The sequence below is a fragment of the Solanum verrucosum genome, unplaced genomic scaffold (genome assembly GCF_900185275.1).
Source record: "Solanum verrucosum unplaced genomic scaffold, falcon-dt-bn FXZP01000252.1, whole genome shotgun sequence".
Taxonomy (NCBI): domain Eukaryota; kingdom Viridiplantae; phylum Streptophyta; class Magnoliopsida; order Solanales; family Solanaceae; genus Solanum; species Solanum verrucosum.
Genome location: NW_026019988.1, coordinates 6,431,156 through 6,448,796, shown reverse-complemented (window position 1 = coordinate 6,448,796; position 17,641 = coordinate 6,431,156). Strand labels below are relative to the sequence as shown.

The window sequence follows — 17,641 nt, the reverse complement described above, 5'->3', positions numbered from 1 at the left end:
CCTTTTTATTTAAGATTTTAGATGAGACAAAACATCGTTTTTAAGGTAATATGTGCCCCCCTTTAACAGTCCAAAGTTATAGATGAGATGGTTCACACATTTCAACAGTTACAAATGAATTGAAGGAAATGGACTTCAAGCACTAAAGATATTGGCGGAAAGGATAATAGCCAATCAAGTACGACAGGATTATAATCAAGGGATTGTCACTAATTAGAACAAATACAAGAACACTCAAACAAGGAAAGAGTAACAGTAACCAAGTTGTTAACCAATCTACTTGTAGTGATAGAACAAAATCCATTATGTATGGTAATGGTCAAAAGTCATTACATAATGATATTTGCTATTTTGTTGCACATTTATCATCTAGATTCCATGCATACTATCAGATTCTTAGAAATTAGAATATCAGTAAATTCAGCTATATTCCCGTAAAAAGAATGTGAATTGAGCAGAAAGGTACCGCTTAAAGAATCATACTCATACTTGAAGACTGAAGGACATTCAGAAATGGTTGCACTAAAAAATTATAGGGAATGAATTACAAAATTTGAACCCCATCTAACTCTGGACTACCAAAGTCAATACCCAATATCTTTAAGTCTTGAGAAGTAACACAGGAAAACCTATCTACCTCATAGCATTCCAAATGAATATCTGTTGTATCAACTATTACTCTGCAGGGTATAACATTCTTGTCAATCAAAACTGAACAATTCTCATAAAGACCTTCCTTAGGTGCAAGATTCAACAAACAAGACTTTGGAGCTGACAGCCTATTTCTCTCACTAGTAAACCTTTCTTGGTCTTCCATCATTAAAATAAGACGATGGTTCCGACCTAATAGCTCTGACACATATTTCATGTCTCCCTTGTGAAGGGCATACCTCACACGAGTAGATGATACTTGCCCTCTCTCTTTTCCGTCATTAGAGTTTAAGGCTCCAGAAATTTGATTTGTGTCCATGACAGAATTGATTATATAGGCCTCTAATCCATACTCTTCACAAAGCTTCACAAGGTCTGATGCATCACCAGCAGCTCTATATCCAAAACGATAGTTCTCGCCTGAGGTCATCAACATATCAATATCTTTTTATCTTTGTTAGTTTATATTGGAATCTCAATACCGAGTTAGGATGTTACAACATACCAGCAACAACTCCTCGTACTCCCAGCTCTTTGGAAAGCTTCTCTACAAACTGACAAGGCGTAAGATATCGAACTTTTGAAAAATCTATCTGGAGTTCCCTTGGCATTACATTACCGCAATAAGGAGCCCAAGACGAAAGAATCCTTTTGCGATCACATTCAGCAACAATGGGAGCCCTGTTAGAAAATATACACATGATCAGAAATATTATTTCTCATTTCATGATGTGGCATTTCATAAAGACCACTAACCAAAAAAGGAACTTCTCAGTATGCTTGAGTAAGGTTAGGAGGATACATTCAACAGATTTTAAACACCTTTGACCTTCCAGCTTCAAACACCAAATTTTCTAAACCATGACTAATCCTATATACTACTTGAGTAGAATAAAGTTTGAAAATATTTTATTTCCAAGGAGCAAATCAAGATTGTGTAACATGTTGATAAGGACATCCTTTGAATTTTAGATGAAGGACAAGATACTGCAAAAAAACTATAAGGAATCATCAAAAACGTTCACTTGTCGCTAAAAACAGTGAAAAAAAGAAGAGAGAGCATTAACTTAAGTTTTCCTGTTGGAAAAAAAAATCTAATGCGGAGATTGATTGATTGGTTTCTCTATTTTATGCTTTTCGTTAAAACTTAAATGAACTAAAATGTATGGATATATTTTCTTCCTTCTTTGCACATATTCTGATTGATCATTCTATTAACAGAAATTCCTAAACTCAAGAATGCTACTTAACAAAGTCTAGTGCTTTGGAGAAAGAGCGTCAACGGGGTCCATAGAGTTATGCTAAATCAGAGGAGCTAGGGTGGAATATTGCTACAAGTTAAGACCCGCACACACTTAGAGAATGCAAGATAGAACTCCCTGAATGTGATAATCCTCTTTCCTTTTGTATTTTCAGAATTTAAAGTTGATCCTAGGTACTATTACAGGATTGGGTGAAGCAGTGAGAGTTGAGTCGTGTCGAAGTTCGTCCTTTTCTCCTTTTCTGGTATTTCGAGGAGATAATATTTCTCTGTTTAACATTCTATGACAGTAGAGTAAAAACCTAAGACAACAGAAGTTATACCTCGGTTCCCATCCAAGTACTTCCGCCATTCCAACAAATGAAAGAAGAAACGGAATTCCTCTCTTTGCTGCTTGAATTGCAAGCTCGCGGTGACCAATATGGAGTGCATCAAATTTCCCCAGAGCTACTATCCCGCCTATTGAAACGAAAAATAATAATTGAGAATTTACACATAAATGATATCCACAAATCCTCTATTTTCTTCTCATTTACAACGCAATTATAACAAGGGGAATTGAAACTCTCTTTATTTCTTTGATGATAAGCAACAATCAGAACTAAAACTTACTAATTGAAGAAAGTAATTGTAGGTCCTAAGTAAATTTAGAACAAACTTGCAGATTGGCCATTCAACTATTCACAGCTAGATTACCCCTGATCTTCTTATACAAAGTAAAGTTTTTTGGTAAGTAAGTCATATTGACTGGCATCAAGAAGATGCTGAATGAGTACAAAGGAGAAAAAGGGAAAGCTCCTGGATACAAAAAACTACCGATAGAGCATTGAGCTATTTCTCTAAATGACCAAAGGTTTGGCTGTTAAGCCAAAGACAGGGAGCTAATGAAATCTACAAGAGGAATAACATCATTTACAGGGGCTAAATTGCTCCAGCTGAAAAGAAGGATCAAACACTTGAACTTCAGAGAGGTGATAGGAGTTTTTATTTAAAAAAGAAGAAAGAAAGAGAAGAGATAGGAGTTGAAAACCCATCAAAACTTTATTTCTTATACAAAAATAAAGTAAAAAGTATGTCGAAAGAACAGGTCTGAAGTATTAACAAAACAAATTGATGAGACAATGGACAATATTTCTCTTTGTGATGACTCGTGTATTGGAACATATTTCAACGGGTTTCACAGGGTTTTTATGTTGTGATACTAAGGGCTGTTCTTTGACCTGGCAGTATAACAGAGGACTGACGTACACAGATTGCAACACATATAAATATGTACACTAAAAGAAATGGCCAAATCTTGATACCTATTTCCTACATTTTCTTTAGAAACCAGGAAGAGAAAAATAAAAGAAATTACAAAACGAAAGAATACGCATAAGAGCCAATATAGCAATGCAACAAAGATTATGACATAAAGAATGGCTGACAACAACTAACAAGACACCTATGTAGCATTTAATCATTGGAAAAACTTCATGAGTTAGAATAAATGAAAATGGGTATTAATATAAATTCAGCATACATGAAATATCGTTTGATAATTTTATTACTAGTAGTATATGGGTACGAGCAAACCTGTCAGAATGGGCAATCTTTCTGATGGAGGCTCCTCATCTGTTCCAGATTGGCTTTACATGAAATAGACCACACATTTAGCACTGGGATTCTAAGGAGAGTCATACTTAAATACAAAATGACATTACAATGTCAATGCAATGGAATGAAAAGCTCTCAGACCTTTGTATGCTTCATTTAAACATAAATACAAAATGACATTACAATTTAGCACTGGGATTCTAAGGAGAGTCATACTTAAATACAAAATGACATTACAATGTCAATGCAATGGAATGAAAAGCTCTCAGACCTTTGTAAGCTTCATTTAAACATAAAATGAAAACTACCCCAAATAGTCAAATACTATGCCCAAATGAAATGTGTAACCATCTCATCTAAAAACTTATATTATTAAAGGAAGACACTCTTATTTATTTGTTTTAGGTCACAACACGCTTCTTGTGCAGCACCTGATTCTTTCTATTGAGCCAAGCATGCGGAACTATTTTTGTAGATGACTGGAAACAAGACTCAAACATGGGGCCGTCAGCTCTCTACTCTGTTGCCCAGTTAAAGTGTGTGAATCCTCTCATCTAAAACTTTAAACAGTTAAGAAAGAAATAACATTATCTATTTATTTTAGATATACAATAAAAAGTCAACCACACCACAGTTTACTAAGCACAAAGGCATACCTGCCCATACTTATATGATATTCCAATAAACTTTACATATTGTTTATGTCAAAAATGTGATCCAAACTTATAGCTTTAACTAAATTTTCCCTTTCATCTTATTGCATTTATAAAGGTCTGCTTCCAACCTTCCATTCACCCATTCAATTTCTAGCAATCACAAGCTTATAAATCAAGGCTTAACAAAAGAGCTTCCTTTTCTACATTTGTCTTTTCAATGACAAAAGGTTTTAAGGGGAAAAAAATGATTTACCTCAAACTATTAAAATGCACGGAACTTTGGAATCTAAATATTCGGGTTGAACACAACTGATAAAAAAGCCCCCAGAATCACTCGATTTTTTGTTCTTTTGATAACCGAGAAATCCCTAAAGGCTAGTGGTGCACAGTTCGAAACTCGCCCTATGACGGGTCCGCCCCTCTACCCTTACCCACTTAAATACCAGGCTTTTGACTGTGGAACTGCTCTAACCCGTGTTGTGCACCTAACGCGATGTCATGTGTTGGGCTCTTATCACTTTGACTAAAGCCCTGGGGGGCCAAAATCACTCAATTTATTGCTCAAACAAGAGCTGACATGTTGAATTACCTCAAACTTTCAGAAAGTTAAGAGCTTTAGGCATCAAGATTTAGGTTGTACACAATTGACAGAAAGAATCCCAAAATAACTACATCTTACCGCTCAAGCAAGAACATTATGATAAATATCTCAAACTACCCCAAAAATCACTATAGTCACTGCTCAAAGAAGATAAGTTAATAAATTACCTCAAACTTACAAAAAGTAAAGAGCTTTGAATATCTAAGATTTAGGTTGTTGATTAAAAAAATCCTAAAATGACTAAATTTTACTGCTCATGCAAGAACTTCTATGATAAATAGATCAATTTACCCCAAAAATCACCACATTTACTGCTCAAAGAAGAACAGTTATGATAAATTACCTCAAACTTTCAGAAAATAAAGAGTTTGGATATCTAAGATTTAGGTTGTACACAATTGATGAAAACAATCCCAAAATTACTTAACTTTACCTCTAGCAATAACATGTATGATAAGTACCTCAAATTACTGCTTAAGAGTATGATAAATTACCTCAAACTTCCAGAAAGTAAAGAACTTTCGGTGTCTGAAGATTTGGGTCGAACACAATTGACCCCAAAAATCACAAACTTCATTGCTCAAACAAGAATCTATGATAAATACCTCAAAATTACCCCAAAAATCACTAATTTCATTAGTCAAACAAGAATCTATGATAAATACCTCAAAATTATCCCCAAAATCATTAAATTAGTTCGATAAATTACCTCAAAGTTTCAGAAGTAAAGAGCTTTGGGTATCTGAAGATTTGGGTCGAACACAATTGACCTCACAATCACTAACTACGATGAATACCTCAAAATTACCCCAAAAAAATCACTCACTTCATTGCTCATATAAGAATCTATGATAACTACCTCAAAATTACCCAAAATCACTAAATTTACTGCTCAAATTACAATAAATTACCTCAAAGTTTCAGAAAGCAAAGAGCTTTGAGTATCTGAAGATTTGGGTGGAACACAATTGACCCCGAAATCACAAACTTTATTGCTCAAACAAGAACTGCTACTATTCCTGTTCCTCAATCTGATTCTTAAATTCTTGAAGGAAGAATTTGAGGTTAGTGTAGAAGCAGCTAAAATGGTGGAAAATTGGTGAGCACTGCAATGAAAATTACAGTGCTGAGATATACACCGAGACCCACCCAGCATTCTTAATTTTCATCAGAAGAAGATTGAGATGGATTCGGCCTATTGTTGTACTACCATTTTGGTTTTTATTTCCAAATAGAAAGAAGAAGCCTATCTGCGATTGGCGTGGACGTATTTGGATCAATAGTTTTGGTTTCTTGTTTTAGGGGTTATTTCTCTAACTTTAGGTTTCCTTAATGGCGAAAAATCTTATTTTATATAAAGTACGTATTCAAAATTACAAGACATAGATGTTTGTTGAGATCAAGTTAAGAAATATAGCTTTTTCATATATTATACCTTGTGCATAAATGATTGTGCCTTGTGCAAATATTTTTATACATTGAACTGAACTTGATATAAAATTAAACAAATAGATACATAGGTGTTAGGTGACAGAATATACATAGGATGCAAATTGATCACGTAGGATGCCACAGAGGACGCATATGTCTACTTATTCAAATTCATTTTTTATCCTATCTTTTTATAGTAGCTCTACCGTGTATTCTATTTTTTTTGTAGGTTTATCATTTAAATTATAGATGTGTGACATTATGTATGACAGAGAACGATACAATCTATCTAAATAGTGTATTCATTAAAATAATACAATACGATGCTATGCTACACATTATAAAACAAGAAATAGCAACCATCCAACTAATAAAGTGTGAGAGAAAAACCGATCCAATAAAGATGTATATGTGATATTTGTTAAAATGAGATACATTATAATGATGTCTTTAAAATTACATTTCCTAATGTGTTTCTGCCTCTGTTCTCCTAAGCGATTGAGAGAGGATTCCTGAAAAAATAAACATAATATATAGATAGACATTTTAACGTAGTTTCAACTAACAACTAAACATTTCAATATTGGAAATCTACATCTAGACACCTTAATTTGATTTAAATTGGCACAGTAAACATCCAACTTTGAGAATGCACCCTCTTAAAGGTGTTTGTGAAATGCACTTGTGTCCAGTTGGAGTGTCTAGATGGTCACAATGAAAGTTGGAGTGTTCAACTGCCGGTGAAGACCAAGTTAAAGTGTTTGTCTATGTATTATGCCTAAAAGATAGTGAACTACTCTTTCTAGACAAGTACAGGAACTTGCAACTTCCACAAGCCACCTCTACCATTGTGCAATCTATGTTACTCGGGCTCTTCAAAAATGGCAATGGGTGCGTGTTGGATCCTCCAAAAATAGTGTATTTTGGGAGAATCCGACATGGTGCGACATCGAAAGTGACGAGTCCGCTCAACTTAGCATGCAATGGCAGCTATTACAGGTTCTTCAAACTCTTCAGATGAGGAAAAATCCAACATGGTTTGCTCCTCATCACCATCCAAATGACCAGCATTTGGGACATAGCCAGAAAGCTTCATCAATTTAGTTAGTGTATTCAATATCAAATATATCTCTTTTTTCTGCGCGTGTCTCCTATCTTTTACCATGAAAACATGAACCTGACTTTGTATTTCAATCCAACTACAACCAGGCTGTTTAACAACGCCTCGTTGTCTCATAAGTTTTCGGACCATTTTGACATCTTGCCATCTTCCTTGTTCAGCATACATGTTTGATAAAAGAACATAAGGGCCAGAATTTGTAGGATCAATCTCCAAAAGCTTCTCAGCTACATACTTTCCCAGCTCAATTTCCCTGTGAATTTTACATGCAGCGAGCAAAGACCCCCATACCACACTATCTGGTGGCATCGGCATGGATTCAATCAAATCCTTTGCCTCTTCTAAGCAACCAGCCTTGCCAAGTAAATCGACCATGCATGTATAGTGGTCCTTAAACGGTGTCAACCTGTACTCTGTGTCCATGGAATAGAAACATTGACGCCCCTCCTCAACCAATCCTGCATGACTACATGCACATAGAACTCCAATCATAGTTACGTGATCTGGCTTCTCTCCGGATACTAACATAACCTTGAAAGTTTCAAGAGCTTTCATAGCATGCCCATTTTGTGCATATCCAACTATTACGGCATTCCATGAAACCCAGTCTCTGTCCAGCATTTTTGTGAATACACAGCTACCATCTTCAACTGATCCACATTTCATATACATGTCTATGAGAGCATTTCCCACAAAAACATCAGGCTCGGGTCCATTCTGGAAACGAAATCCATGCTTCAAAATATGTGCATGAGCCTGCCTACCAAGTTTCAGATCAGCTAAATTTGCACATGCGTTAAGGAGATTCCCAAACGTATAATGAGTTGGCCAAACAGGTTCTCTTTTTAGCATAAGAAAGAGATTTAATGCCTCTTCATTGTTCCCATTCTGTGTATATCCAGCAATAAGAGCATTCCAAGACACAACATTCCTTTCAATCATCCCCAAAAACACAGCTCTTGCAGTCTTCACACTTGCAACTCTCGCATAACCACTTACCAAACAGGTGTCGGACACCACGCTTCTGACTGGCATCCTATCAAAAATCCATCTAGCTTCAGCAATTCTCCCAAACTTTGCGTACATATCAACCAATGCATTGCATATGATAAGGTCATCCCTAAGCTTATCCGATTTCAAAATTCGGGCATGAATTTCCTTACCTTCTCTTATCGCACACAAACTCGCACAAGCACTTACTACACTTGCCAAGGTCTTCTCATCTGGTTTAAACCCAAAGTCCATCATCCTAGAGAATACCACAAGAGCCTCCTTCACTGGCCCATTTTGCTCATAACAAGAAAGTAAACTATTCCACGACACCACATTACGCTCACACATCCCATTAAACACCTTTGCTGCACAATCCACATTACCCGTTTTTGAGTACATGTCAATTAGCGCAGAACCCATGTAAACACTTCTCGAATATCTCGATTTAGCAACCGAGGCATGAAGTTGAGTTCCCATTCTCAAGTCCCTCAACCCTGCACAAGCACTTAAACCACTTCCATAACCATACTCATTCAAAACAAAATCTTCTTTGTGCATTCTCACAAGAAACTCTATCGACGAATCAAACAATTCACATTGAGCAAAGCTCGAAACCATCAAATTCCACGAGCATTGATCAGGCTCAGGCATTAAATAAAACAGTTCCTCAGCCTCAAAAACCAATCTTGATGTTGTATATGCATTCATCATGGAATTCCAAGTAAAGGTATTTCTCTCAGGCATTTTATCAAACACCTTCTTGGCATACTTTAACAGCCCAGATTTCCCATAAGCGTCGATTAGCTTGTTGTTTATGAAAACCTCGGAGCTAAAATGGGTCTTGAGAATTCGACAATGGACAGTTTGTATGACATATTGGGACTTGGAATTGATGTAAGAATCTAGAATCTTGGCAAAGGGAGTTGAGTTTGAGAGGGAGAAGAGGTCCCAAGTGATGAGTTTTTTGAATAAAGAAGTGTCTTTTGTCATTTGACATAGGATTTAAGGAAGTTTGATTAATGGGCATGTTGTTAGAACATCAGATGGAACAGAAATAAGCACAGATTTATGTGCTATGCTTAAGAAGAAGTGCCAGCCAATTGGGTTGATCGGAAATCTTAGTTGCTCAATTGGTTTGATAAGTAGCTCAATTGAAAAATTCAATTTTAGTAACTCAGTTGATAGATTGATCGGATTTGAATTCTTAAAAGTTGCTGAGAGTGTTATCAGATCTTTCAAAAGTAGTGTCTTTATTAAAAAAAATAATTTTATGTATCCAACAATATTTTTAACGAGTCCAATCAATGCGAGTAGAAACATACAGAAATCTTGGTCCAAATGATTTCTTCAATTCATAATAGAAAATGAAATGGACATTGTGGCTTTATTACTGTTAAACAAAAAGTCCGTGTTAGGAAGTATTTTTCCAAAATAAGTCATACCAATGTAAATTCGAGTTAATCAAGTTTCAATACGAATATCAAACACCAAATTGAAAATCCAAAAAATAAAAAAAAGGAAGAGACATTATGGCTTTTTTTCTTCTCTTTTAGGACATCATGGTTAGAATTTTATCAATTTAGTTACTGTTTTCTCACTAAATGTACCTGGCTTATAGTTCTGGAAATCTATTAGGCTCACATTAAGTAAACCATTATCCAAAGCTCACTCTAAGATTGTCCAATTTATCAGGCCAAAAAAACTTGGCTACTATAATGAAATATTGTTATAAAGAACGATGATCGTTGTAGAAATATGACTGTATATAAATGTGGTGAATGCTTTAGAAGTTGTTTCATCACCATGTCTTAGCTAAAACTGTTAAAAAAACCATAATTGAGATGAAGTGAATTGACAAATTAAAGAAAATGTTACAAAGCCTTTCTTCTCCTTAAGAGTGTGATAAAAACACTGTCCCATCAGCCATAACTACAAATACAGTTATGACTTACAGCTCCCCATAAGACTAGTTACCTAAGTCTTAACAAAGACATGATACGGCAAAAACATGATGATACAAATAAGATAAACGCGCTCTACAAGGGTTAATAGAAGCATCACCTCAGAAGTTATATCTAGGAGGAACCTTTTTCTGGCGAACTTCACATTATGAAAACTGTAAGTGTCTAAGAAGATAAAATTCCTAAACAGTGTTATCTCAGCACCGATGAGCAGATGATGTTATGCATGTATATAGAGCCCTGAAGAGGATTTGTTGAATAATCACCTCACAAGTGGAATACCAGAAGGAACTTTTCTCATATAATCTTCGTAGTCAGAACCAAAGAACTGCTTGAGGAAAAACTCCTCGTAAGGTATCCTTCCCGAGAAGAATTTCCACACAACAACTGTAAATGCAACGGTTGATATTGGATTACAGAGCATTATTTGCGTACCAACAGACCAGATGAAGAAGCCACAATAACCGGGATGACGGACAAATCTATAGATCCCATTCGTAACCAACTGATGATTTTCCTCATGATAAACCTTTATTAGATGAGTGAAGGCTTGGCCTGCTGTCACAATTGCCAACTTCCTTATGATTTCTCCGAGAACAACCATTGCAAGGCCAAAATTACTTATCCACCAATATTCCTTTAAGCCGGGAAAGAAATAGATTTCAATAAGGTACTCTATCAAGGAGCAAATCATTGCTAGTACATAATGTTTGCTTATCAAAAGCGACTTAAAAGATACATTCGACTTCCCATGAAAGACAAGTGCCAGAATGTACTCGGAAACATGGAAGAATATAATTGAAATGAACATTTGCAATAATTGTCTGCATGCTGTATATCCAAAAAGCTCTGCCATTTCACGCGAATAAGTCAAACAAAACCTCTCGTTAAAATTACTAAAATGAGATCTCAATCTGATTCATCAAAGGCTTGAAATCATGATACGCTATGTTTCAAATTTCAACTCCAAACCTGAAAATGTTGATGAGCTCTGTACAATTAGCACCACAAAATGGGCTTCAGAATCAATGAAAATATCCTTTAAGAATGACATTTCCTGCAAATTTATGCGAGCACCATTCAGGAACAAAAACATCACATAACACAACTTAGATTCTATATGTGCATTTATGTTGTTCGGACTCTTCAAAAATGTCAATGGGTGCGTGTCGGATTCTCCAAAAGTAGTGTATTTTTGAAGAATCTGACACGGATGCGGCATCAAAAGTGAAGAGTCCACGCAACTTAGAGTTGTGCATTATACACAAGATCATTCTCAGTTTGTCTCCAATATCATTTTATACAATCTCTTATTCTATATGTAAGGTTAGATATCATAGTAATCCTTAACCTCTCACGGTTCCTCTTTAAACATCATCAATGGGATTTTGGTGTCAGTACAGAGCTTTAGATATTAGTCTCTCTAATAAAGCAACAATCAATCAATCAACATAACACGTATCCAAACTAGCCGGATTCAGGCACATTTTCACTACACTTGATAACTTGTCATTTAACACTCCATTACTAAATAATCATGAAAAATAACAAGTTATTAGAAAATTAACTACCACTTTCTCTAACGAACTAATATCAACTAAAGGGCTGTATTGGAGACTAACTTAGATAAGGCAACTTAATAAAAAAGTTATCCTAGAAATCAAATTCTACAGCACAGATCATCAGGATCATTTAGTAAATGACTCGGAAATTGAGTTCTATCATGAGTCCACAAGGGCAGATAAGGATATAGAATTTCTATAACATTGGTGCACCACTGAAAAAAACATTTTTTTTAGCATCAACTGAGAATTGATCATTGTTCCTTTAGGTAAATAATTAAGCATTCAATCAAGTGCACCATTTAATCTTTTAGGAGCATGAACGCCAACAGATAATATTAGATTAATTCTGTGAAATATGTACATAAAATATCTAATTTGGTAGAGAGACCATAGGTTCACGAACACCATAAATTTCCCTATAAATCCACCCCGCCCAAGGGAATGACCTAGTGAGTAAAAAAACTGAAAAATCCCAAGTTCGAATATCAGCAGCAACACTAGACAGAACCTGTACTTGTGAGCTAGACAACAAGCTACCCCATAAATTAATCGAGATGCACGCAAGCAAGAGCGGCTCAACCCTAAATCCACAAAAGCAGCAGCGGCTTTAGGCCTCCAAAGAAAACATACCGAAGATGCACAAAAAAGAAATGAATTCAACCAAAAGGCAAGACTAAACGAAGAACAGATGAAGGAGATTTACATACAGAAAAGAGCCAACCAGATCTGATGAAGGGGATGTAAAATATTAGTACTATTAATTATGAGAAGCACCGTATTAACCATTAGCACACTTGGCAAGAAACAAAATATCCATAAAATCATATATATATATATATATATATAAAAGAGAATCTTAGATCCGCCTACGTTGCGTCACAACAAATCAAAATTTCCTTTTAATTTATTTATTTACAAAACTAGCCTTCTCTTTCATGAAAAGTTGTGAAATTTATGAAAAATTGTGACTTTTATGAAAAGTTGCGACTTTAATGAAAAGTGTTGATTTTTATAAAAGTTGTGACTTCTAAGAAAGGTTGTGTCCTTTCCTAAGAGTTGTGACTTTTATGAAAAGTTATGACATTTCCGATAAGGCACAATAAACATTTGTTTACACTACCCATTGTTGTTTATAAATATAGGGATTTCCTCTCATTTTAAAACAATGAAAATTCTGAACCTCCTCTTCCTCTTCTTCTTCTTCACAATTAAATATTTGTGTATTTTGGTTCTGTTGAGTGGCTCACTGATAGGTTTTAAATATTATTTTATAAATTCTATGATATTAAATTCCGGCGTGAAGCACGGGTAATGTTACTAGTATATATATGTATTATTAACATTAATTTAAAATTTTCTTAATAGTTTGTTGCTAATCACTTACTAATTACTCCATCATTTCTATTTGCTTGTCAAATATTTTCTAATCAAGGAAGTACAAATTTCTTTTGTTTAATAAACTCTCAATTTATTAACATTGAGTAAATGTCTTTGAAAAGTATAAAGAGAAACTATATTTGAAAATCTATCAATTAATAGAGGTAAAATGATAAGCTTGTTATATCAATCATTATTTTCTTAATAAGTGTATCAAATCAAAATTTCACAAGTAAATAAGGACAATGGGAGTATTATGCACGTATTTTTGAAATTTTATTATTGATGTAATTATAATTAAAAATTGTAGACAATCAAATTGGCTTTGTAAGATTATCTTAAACTTAAACCAATTAGATTGTCAAATAATTGAATTTTAAAAAATATTATCTTGACTTTGAATGTCTTCTAAAGTAATAATCACAATAATATTGATTATTAAAAGTATTACAAAATATTATATAAAAAAAAAGATACTTTAATTGACATATTCAATGAAGTGAAGTCAATTTTGTTTTAAAACAATTTCAGAATAATTTTGATAGCTTATGTAACAATTTTTTATTTATTTATTTTTTTGGTAGAAATGTAACGTACAATAATATATATATATATTTATATATATATATATATATATATATATATATATATATATATATATATATATATATTTCTTATTTTAAAATTATAATCAATTACAATATTCTTTTAGAATTTATAAGAATAAAATATATTAAAAATATAAATAAACTTAACTCTCTTTTTTAAATTTTGTCTTTAGACCACTTAATCTATTGAGTCGCAAACAATATCCATACGAACAAAAGTCACGATGATTTTTTATTTTTTTATCAGTCTAGCTGAAAGTTGAATAACAAAAAACTAAAAATGTTTAATCTTTCTTTTAGAGAAATTATTTGTAGAAAATTGATTTACGACTTTGGAATCATTATCACATGTGAAAACAAATAAATTTGCAATTAACTCGAAAAAATAACAATTATAGGAAATCATAAATATTAATACCCATACGAAATGAAATTGTATTTTCACAAAACTGTAAAAGACTCGAGATCTCCGTTCAACTAGATCTGAGAAATGATGAAGAAGATGACTTTTGGTTTCTTTTTAGGGAGTGCAGACCTTAGAAGAAACCAATTTATTAGAAAGAATAAAAGAGACTTTGATTATTTCTCATCATATTTTATTTCTTATTGGGCAACTTTATTCATTTTGTATTTTCCTTTGGCACTTTGTAATTTTGTTTGTTTATTCATAAATAAAAGGGTTTAACTGTCCACAAAAATTGCAATAAAAAAAAAACTAGTGATATTTGATACGTCATGGTTAATGACATGAATGGAAAAAACTGAGGGTGAGTCGACTGTTTTGACAGCCTTGAATGGCTGATGTGTTGGTTTTGAGGAAGGATGTAAACGAGCTCCAGTCCACAAATAATACAATGCTTTTGGGGCAAGGTACCACTTCTCGATGTTCAGGCTTCTTCTTGCCTCCTTCGGTTCCAAGAGTTAAAGAGGGGTTATCGGGTTCACGTGAACCCATGCTCCCCTCGAGAGATCATATATAGTAGTGTTATATTTTTTAAAAATATTAAAATATAGATGTATGAATCCATATTCGGAGTATCATATAATGTTATGATGACTGGATGCACCTCTCCATGTGAAATTAAAAAATTGAATTTTATATTTATCTTGTTTTATTTTTCTTTCTAAAATTAGATAACACCTCTCTAAATGGTTATTGGTAACATTTTGGCATTTTAATTAATTTTGGACTTATAATATTAATTTGAATGGTTTTCAGTAATAAAAACCTAAATGTCGAATCGATCAAATTTATATCTTAGATCAACCTTTTTTGTAATAATGCACCCATTATTTCGAAATCCTGAATACGCCTCTGCCTTCAGTTACAAGAGTTGGTGAGATAGCATGGCTATGATTGAGAAGGTTGTTGGGGACTCCGGTTCCAGAGACGAATGAAAAAAAGCTGGAGATAGAGGGAGAGAGAACAAATCTGCAAATCAATGAAGGAGATCGAAATTCAGCTATTGGGGAGGAGGCCGTGCGTTTGGATGCTAGAAGGAAAGTAAGCGGGTATTTTGAAACGGGCCTTTAATTTGAACTGGTTAGATAGTTCCATCCAAACAAGTCCATATGGATTGGGCTTGTGAAGCTATATAAGATGGCATGTGATTTTCTCTAAGATAAAGAGGGACATTATTAAGATATCCAAATTCTTCAAAAATATGATTTTGAATTTGAAATCATAATTTTTTTTTTAAAATATAAAATTTGATCCAAATTTATATTTTGTTTAAAAAAATATATCATTTTAAATTTTGCAAAAAACAAAAGAACTCATGTTCAGCGTTTAGTTTAGAGATTGTTCGTACCAGGTAAAAAGATTATATTATAAAATAACTAGTTACTACTATTGTTGACTTGTAGATCTTTATAAATTATGTGTTTTTGAAAGTTTGTAATCACAAATATTTGTTTACAAAAGGAACAAGAAGATATGAGATTTATCAATGCGACAAATATTTATTTACAAAAAGAGAAGATATGAGATTTATCAATGCGGTGGCTGGTGCCTTAAAATATTTTGATATCTTATTTATAAATCATGATTTGCTCATTTTGGTAAAATTATACAAGTGGTAGAGAAATTTTAATAATTTTCATAACTGGTAAGATTTTCATATTTAAGAGAAATTCAAATTACATATCTAAAACAAATTTTAATTTCAAATAATATCCAAACGAGGCCTAACTTGTTTAGACTTGTCAAATATGTGTTCAATAGACACATAAAACTATGATATGTGTTCCATAGGTTACACCTCTAATCGAGGAGTCTAAATAATTTTCTTTGACAAATTTAGGGGTCACATACTCACATATGTATTGAGCCTAACTTTTGTAATGAACCATACACCATTGATGCATTTTTATCGAAAATTAAAAATTCCAAAAGACCCCCACAGACAACTAATATCTTTGGATTTGTTTAGTCAAGTTTTTAAAATTAGCTTATTTTAAAAAATCCAAAAAAACATCTTTAAACAGCAATTAATGTTTGATCAAATATTTTAAATATTTATATGTGTACTGTTTTTCAACCGGGGGGGGGGGGGGTGTCCCAATTTATGTGACACGTTTTTCTTTTTACTTAATCACAAAAACAATGACATATTTTTTTCTATTAAATAACAATTTAATTTTAAAATGCTCATTTTATTCTGAATGATATATTTATACCCACACAATATTTTAGCCACAAATTTCGAAAGTATTTTTTAAATTTGTGGTAAGTTAAACAGCATGAGACTAATTTTTTTTTTTTTTTAGCTTAAGAAAAATTAATGCATCATTACTTGCTAGTCTCTTAAATTTCTCAGTATCCATAAAAATTACTTTTGTGTGCAACACTTGGATTCTTGGTGTAGTGTGCCATTCATCTGTCAGAAATAACTCTTTGGTCTATTCTTTCATACCTCGCTTGTGGAATTATATTGTTTGTTGTTTGTGTCATTGATGCACTGAAGAATCATCTAGATAATTTTTGTAACTGGTATGTTGATTACGAGTTCAGCCGAATTCAGTAATTTTAGTTCAAACTCTAAATTTACAGCAAGAAATTCATTGTAAGTATATAAATTATTAATATAGAACTCAATAGCTTAAAATAATTAAAATTTTGAACCCGCAAGCCTCAAATTCTAACTCCACTCTTTGCTTACAACATAATTTTATGCATCAATAACTTACTTAATAAAAAAAATATTCATACACCTAAGACACTTATTATATAATATATAATATATAATATAATTAATTATAAGTAATTTTTTATAATAAATATTAACCAATAACTTAATTAAAATAATAACAAATCTATAATTTATGCTGATCAGATCTTTGAGAAATGAAGCCATACCAGTATACATCTTCCAAAAGTGCATGATTTATGGAATATCCGACACACCGGATGATATTTTTGAATCATACGGGCAATATAATAGTTTTTCTTAGGCTTATATAAATACGTTCTTTAATTTGATTTCAGTTGACATTTATGTCCTCCAACTTTGAGTGTACAAAAGTATGCTCTCAAAATTGTATAAAATTGAACAAACGTCCTATGTGTCATATTACACGTAGGACGATGTGAATTGCCACATATGACGCATGTGTCTACTTATTCAATTTTGTCCCAGTTTGAGTTGTCTACTTGTGCACATCCAAAATTGGAGAAACGTAATCTAAAGCCAAATTAAAGAACATATTTATGTATTAAGTCATTTTTTTTTTATATTATCCGTTGATATAACTTAAATTTGAAAATAACATTGTTGAAATAATCATTTTAAAATAAATAAAATAGAAAATGAAAAGAAAAA

At 33.1% G+C, this 17,641-nt stretch overlaps 3 protein-coding genes across 7 annotated transcripts; all 3 read right to left on the bottom strand.

Annotated features, from left to right (window-relative positions):
* Positions 1-506: 506 nt before the first annotated feature.
* On the bottom strand, positions 507-6,060 carry LOC125818756 (FAD synthetase 1, chloroplastic-like). Its single transcript, XM_049498271.1, has 5 exons — positions 5,677-6,060; positions 3,488-3,540; positions 2,236-2,371; positions 1,157-1,332; positions 507-1,071 (listed from the first exon to the last, which is right to left on the bottom strand). The coding sequence occupies exons 1-5, from the start codon at positions 5,919-5,921 to the stop codon at positions 545-547; spliced, it is 1,137 nt and encodes a 378-aa protein (XP_049354228.1). The 5' UTR covers positions 5,922-6,060; the 3' UTR covers positions 507-544.
* Positions 6,061-7,151: 1,091 nt separating this feature from the next.
* On the bottom strand, positions 7,152-9,392 carry LOC125818743 (pentatricopeptide repeat-containing protein At2g13600). Its single transcript, XM_049498255.1, has one exon. It carries the CDS (start codon positions 9,297-9,299, stop codon positions 7,170-7,172), a length of 2,130 nt encoding a protein of 709 aa, XP_049354212.1. The 5' UTR covers positions 9,300-9,392; the 3' UTR covers positions 7,152-7,169.
* A 774-nt stretch (positions 9,393-10,166) lies between these two features.
* LOC125818762 (protein-S-isoprenylcysteine O-methyltransferase A-like) lies at positions 10,167-12,549 on the bottom strand. Of its 5 annotated transcripts, none has more exons than XM_049498277.1 (3): positions 12,344-12,549; positions 11,243-11,327; positions 10,167-11,119 (listed from the first exon to the last, which is right to left on the bottom strand). In XM_049498277.1, the coding sequence occupies exons 2-3, from the start codon at positions 11,322-11,324 to the stop codon at positions 10,533-10,535; spliced, it is 669 nt and encodes a 222-aa protein (XP_049354234.1). In that variant the 5' UTR covers positions 11,325-11,327; positions 12,344-12,549; the 3' UTR covers positions 10,167-10,532. The 5 variants fall into 5 exon arrangements, with proteins under 5 accessions (XP_049354234.1, XP_049354236.1, XP_049354235.1 ...); XM_049498279.1 differs by having other exon boundaries at positions 12,350-12,366; XM_049498278.1 differs by having other exon boundaries at positions 12,339-12,355.
* Between the last annotated feature and the right edge of the window lie 5,092 nt (positions 12,550-17,641).

Bases quoted from the DNA above. Each gene is read 5' to 3' on its own strand.
- LOC125818756 (XM_049498271.1), bottom strand. From the start codon at position 5,921: ATGCTGGGTGGGTCTCGGTGTATATCTCAGCACTGTAATTTTCATTGC. The intron at 2,372-3,487 runs GTTTGCTCGTAC...TCGTTTCAATAG, and splicing joins AAGATTGCCCATTCTGACAG to GCGGGATAGTAGCTCTGGGG. The intron at 1,333-2,235 runs GTATAACTTCTG...ATTTTCTAACAG, and splicing joins GTACTTGGATGGGAACCGAG to GGCTCCCATTGTTGCTGAAT.
- LOC125818743 (XM_049498255.1), bottom strand. From the start codon at position 9,299: ATGACAAAAGACACTTCTTTATTCAAAAAACTCATCACTTGGGACCTC.
- LOC125818762 (XM_049498276.1), bottom strand. From the start codon at position 11,366: ATGTTTTTGTTCCTGAATGGTGCTCGCATAAATTTGCAGGAAATGTCA. The intron at 11,120-11,242 runs GTTTGGAGTTGA...GTGAAATGGCAG, and splicing joins GAGCTCATCAACATTTTCAG to AGCTTTTTGGATATACAGCA.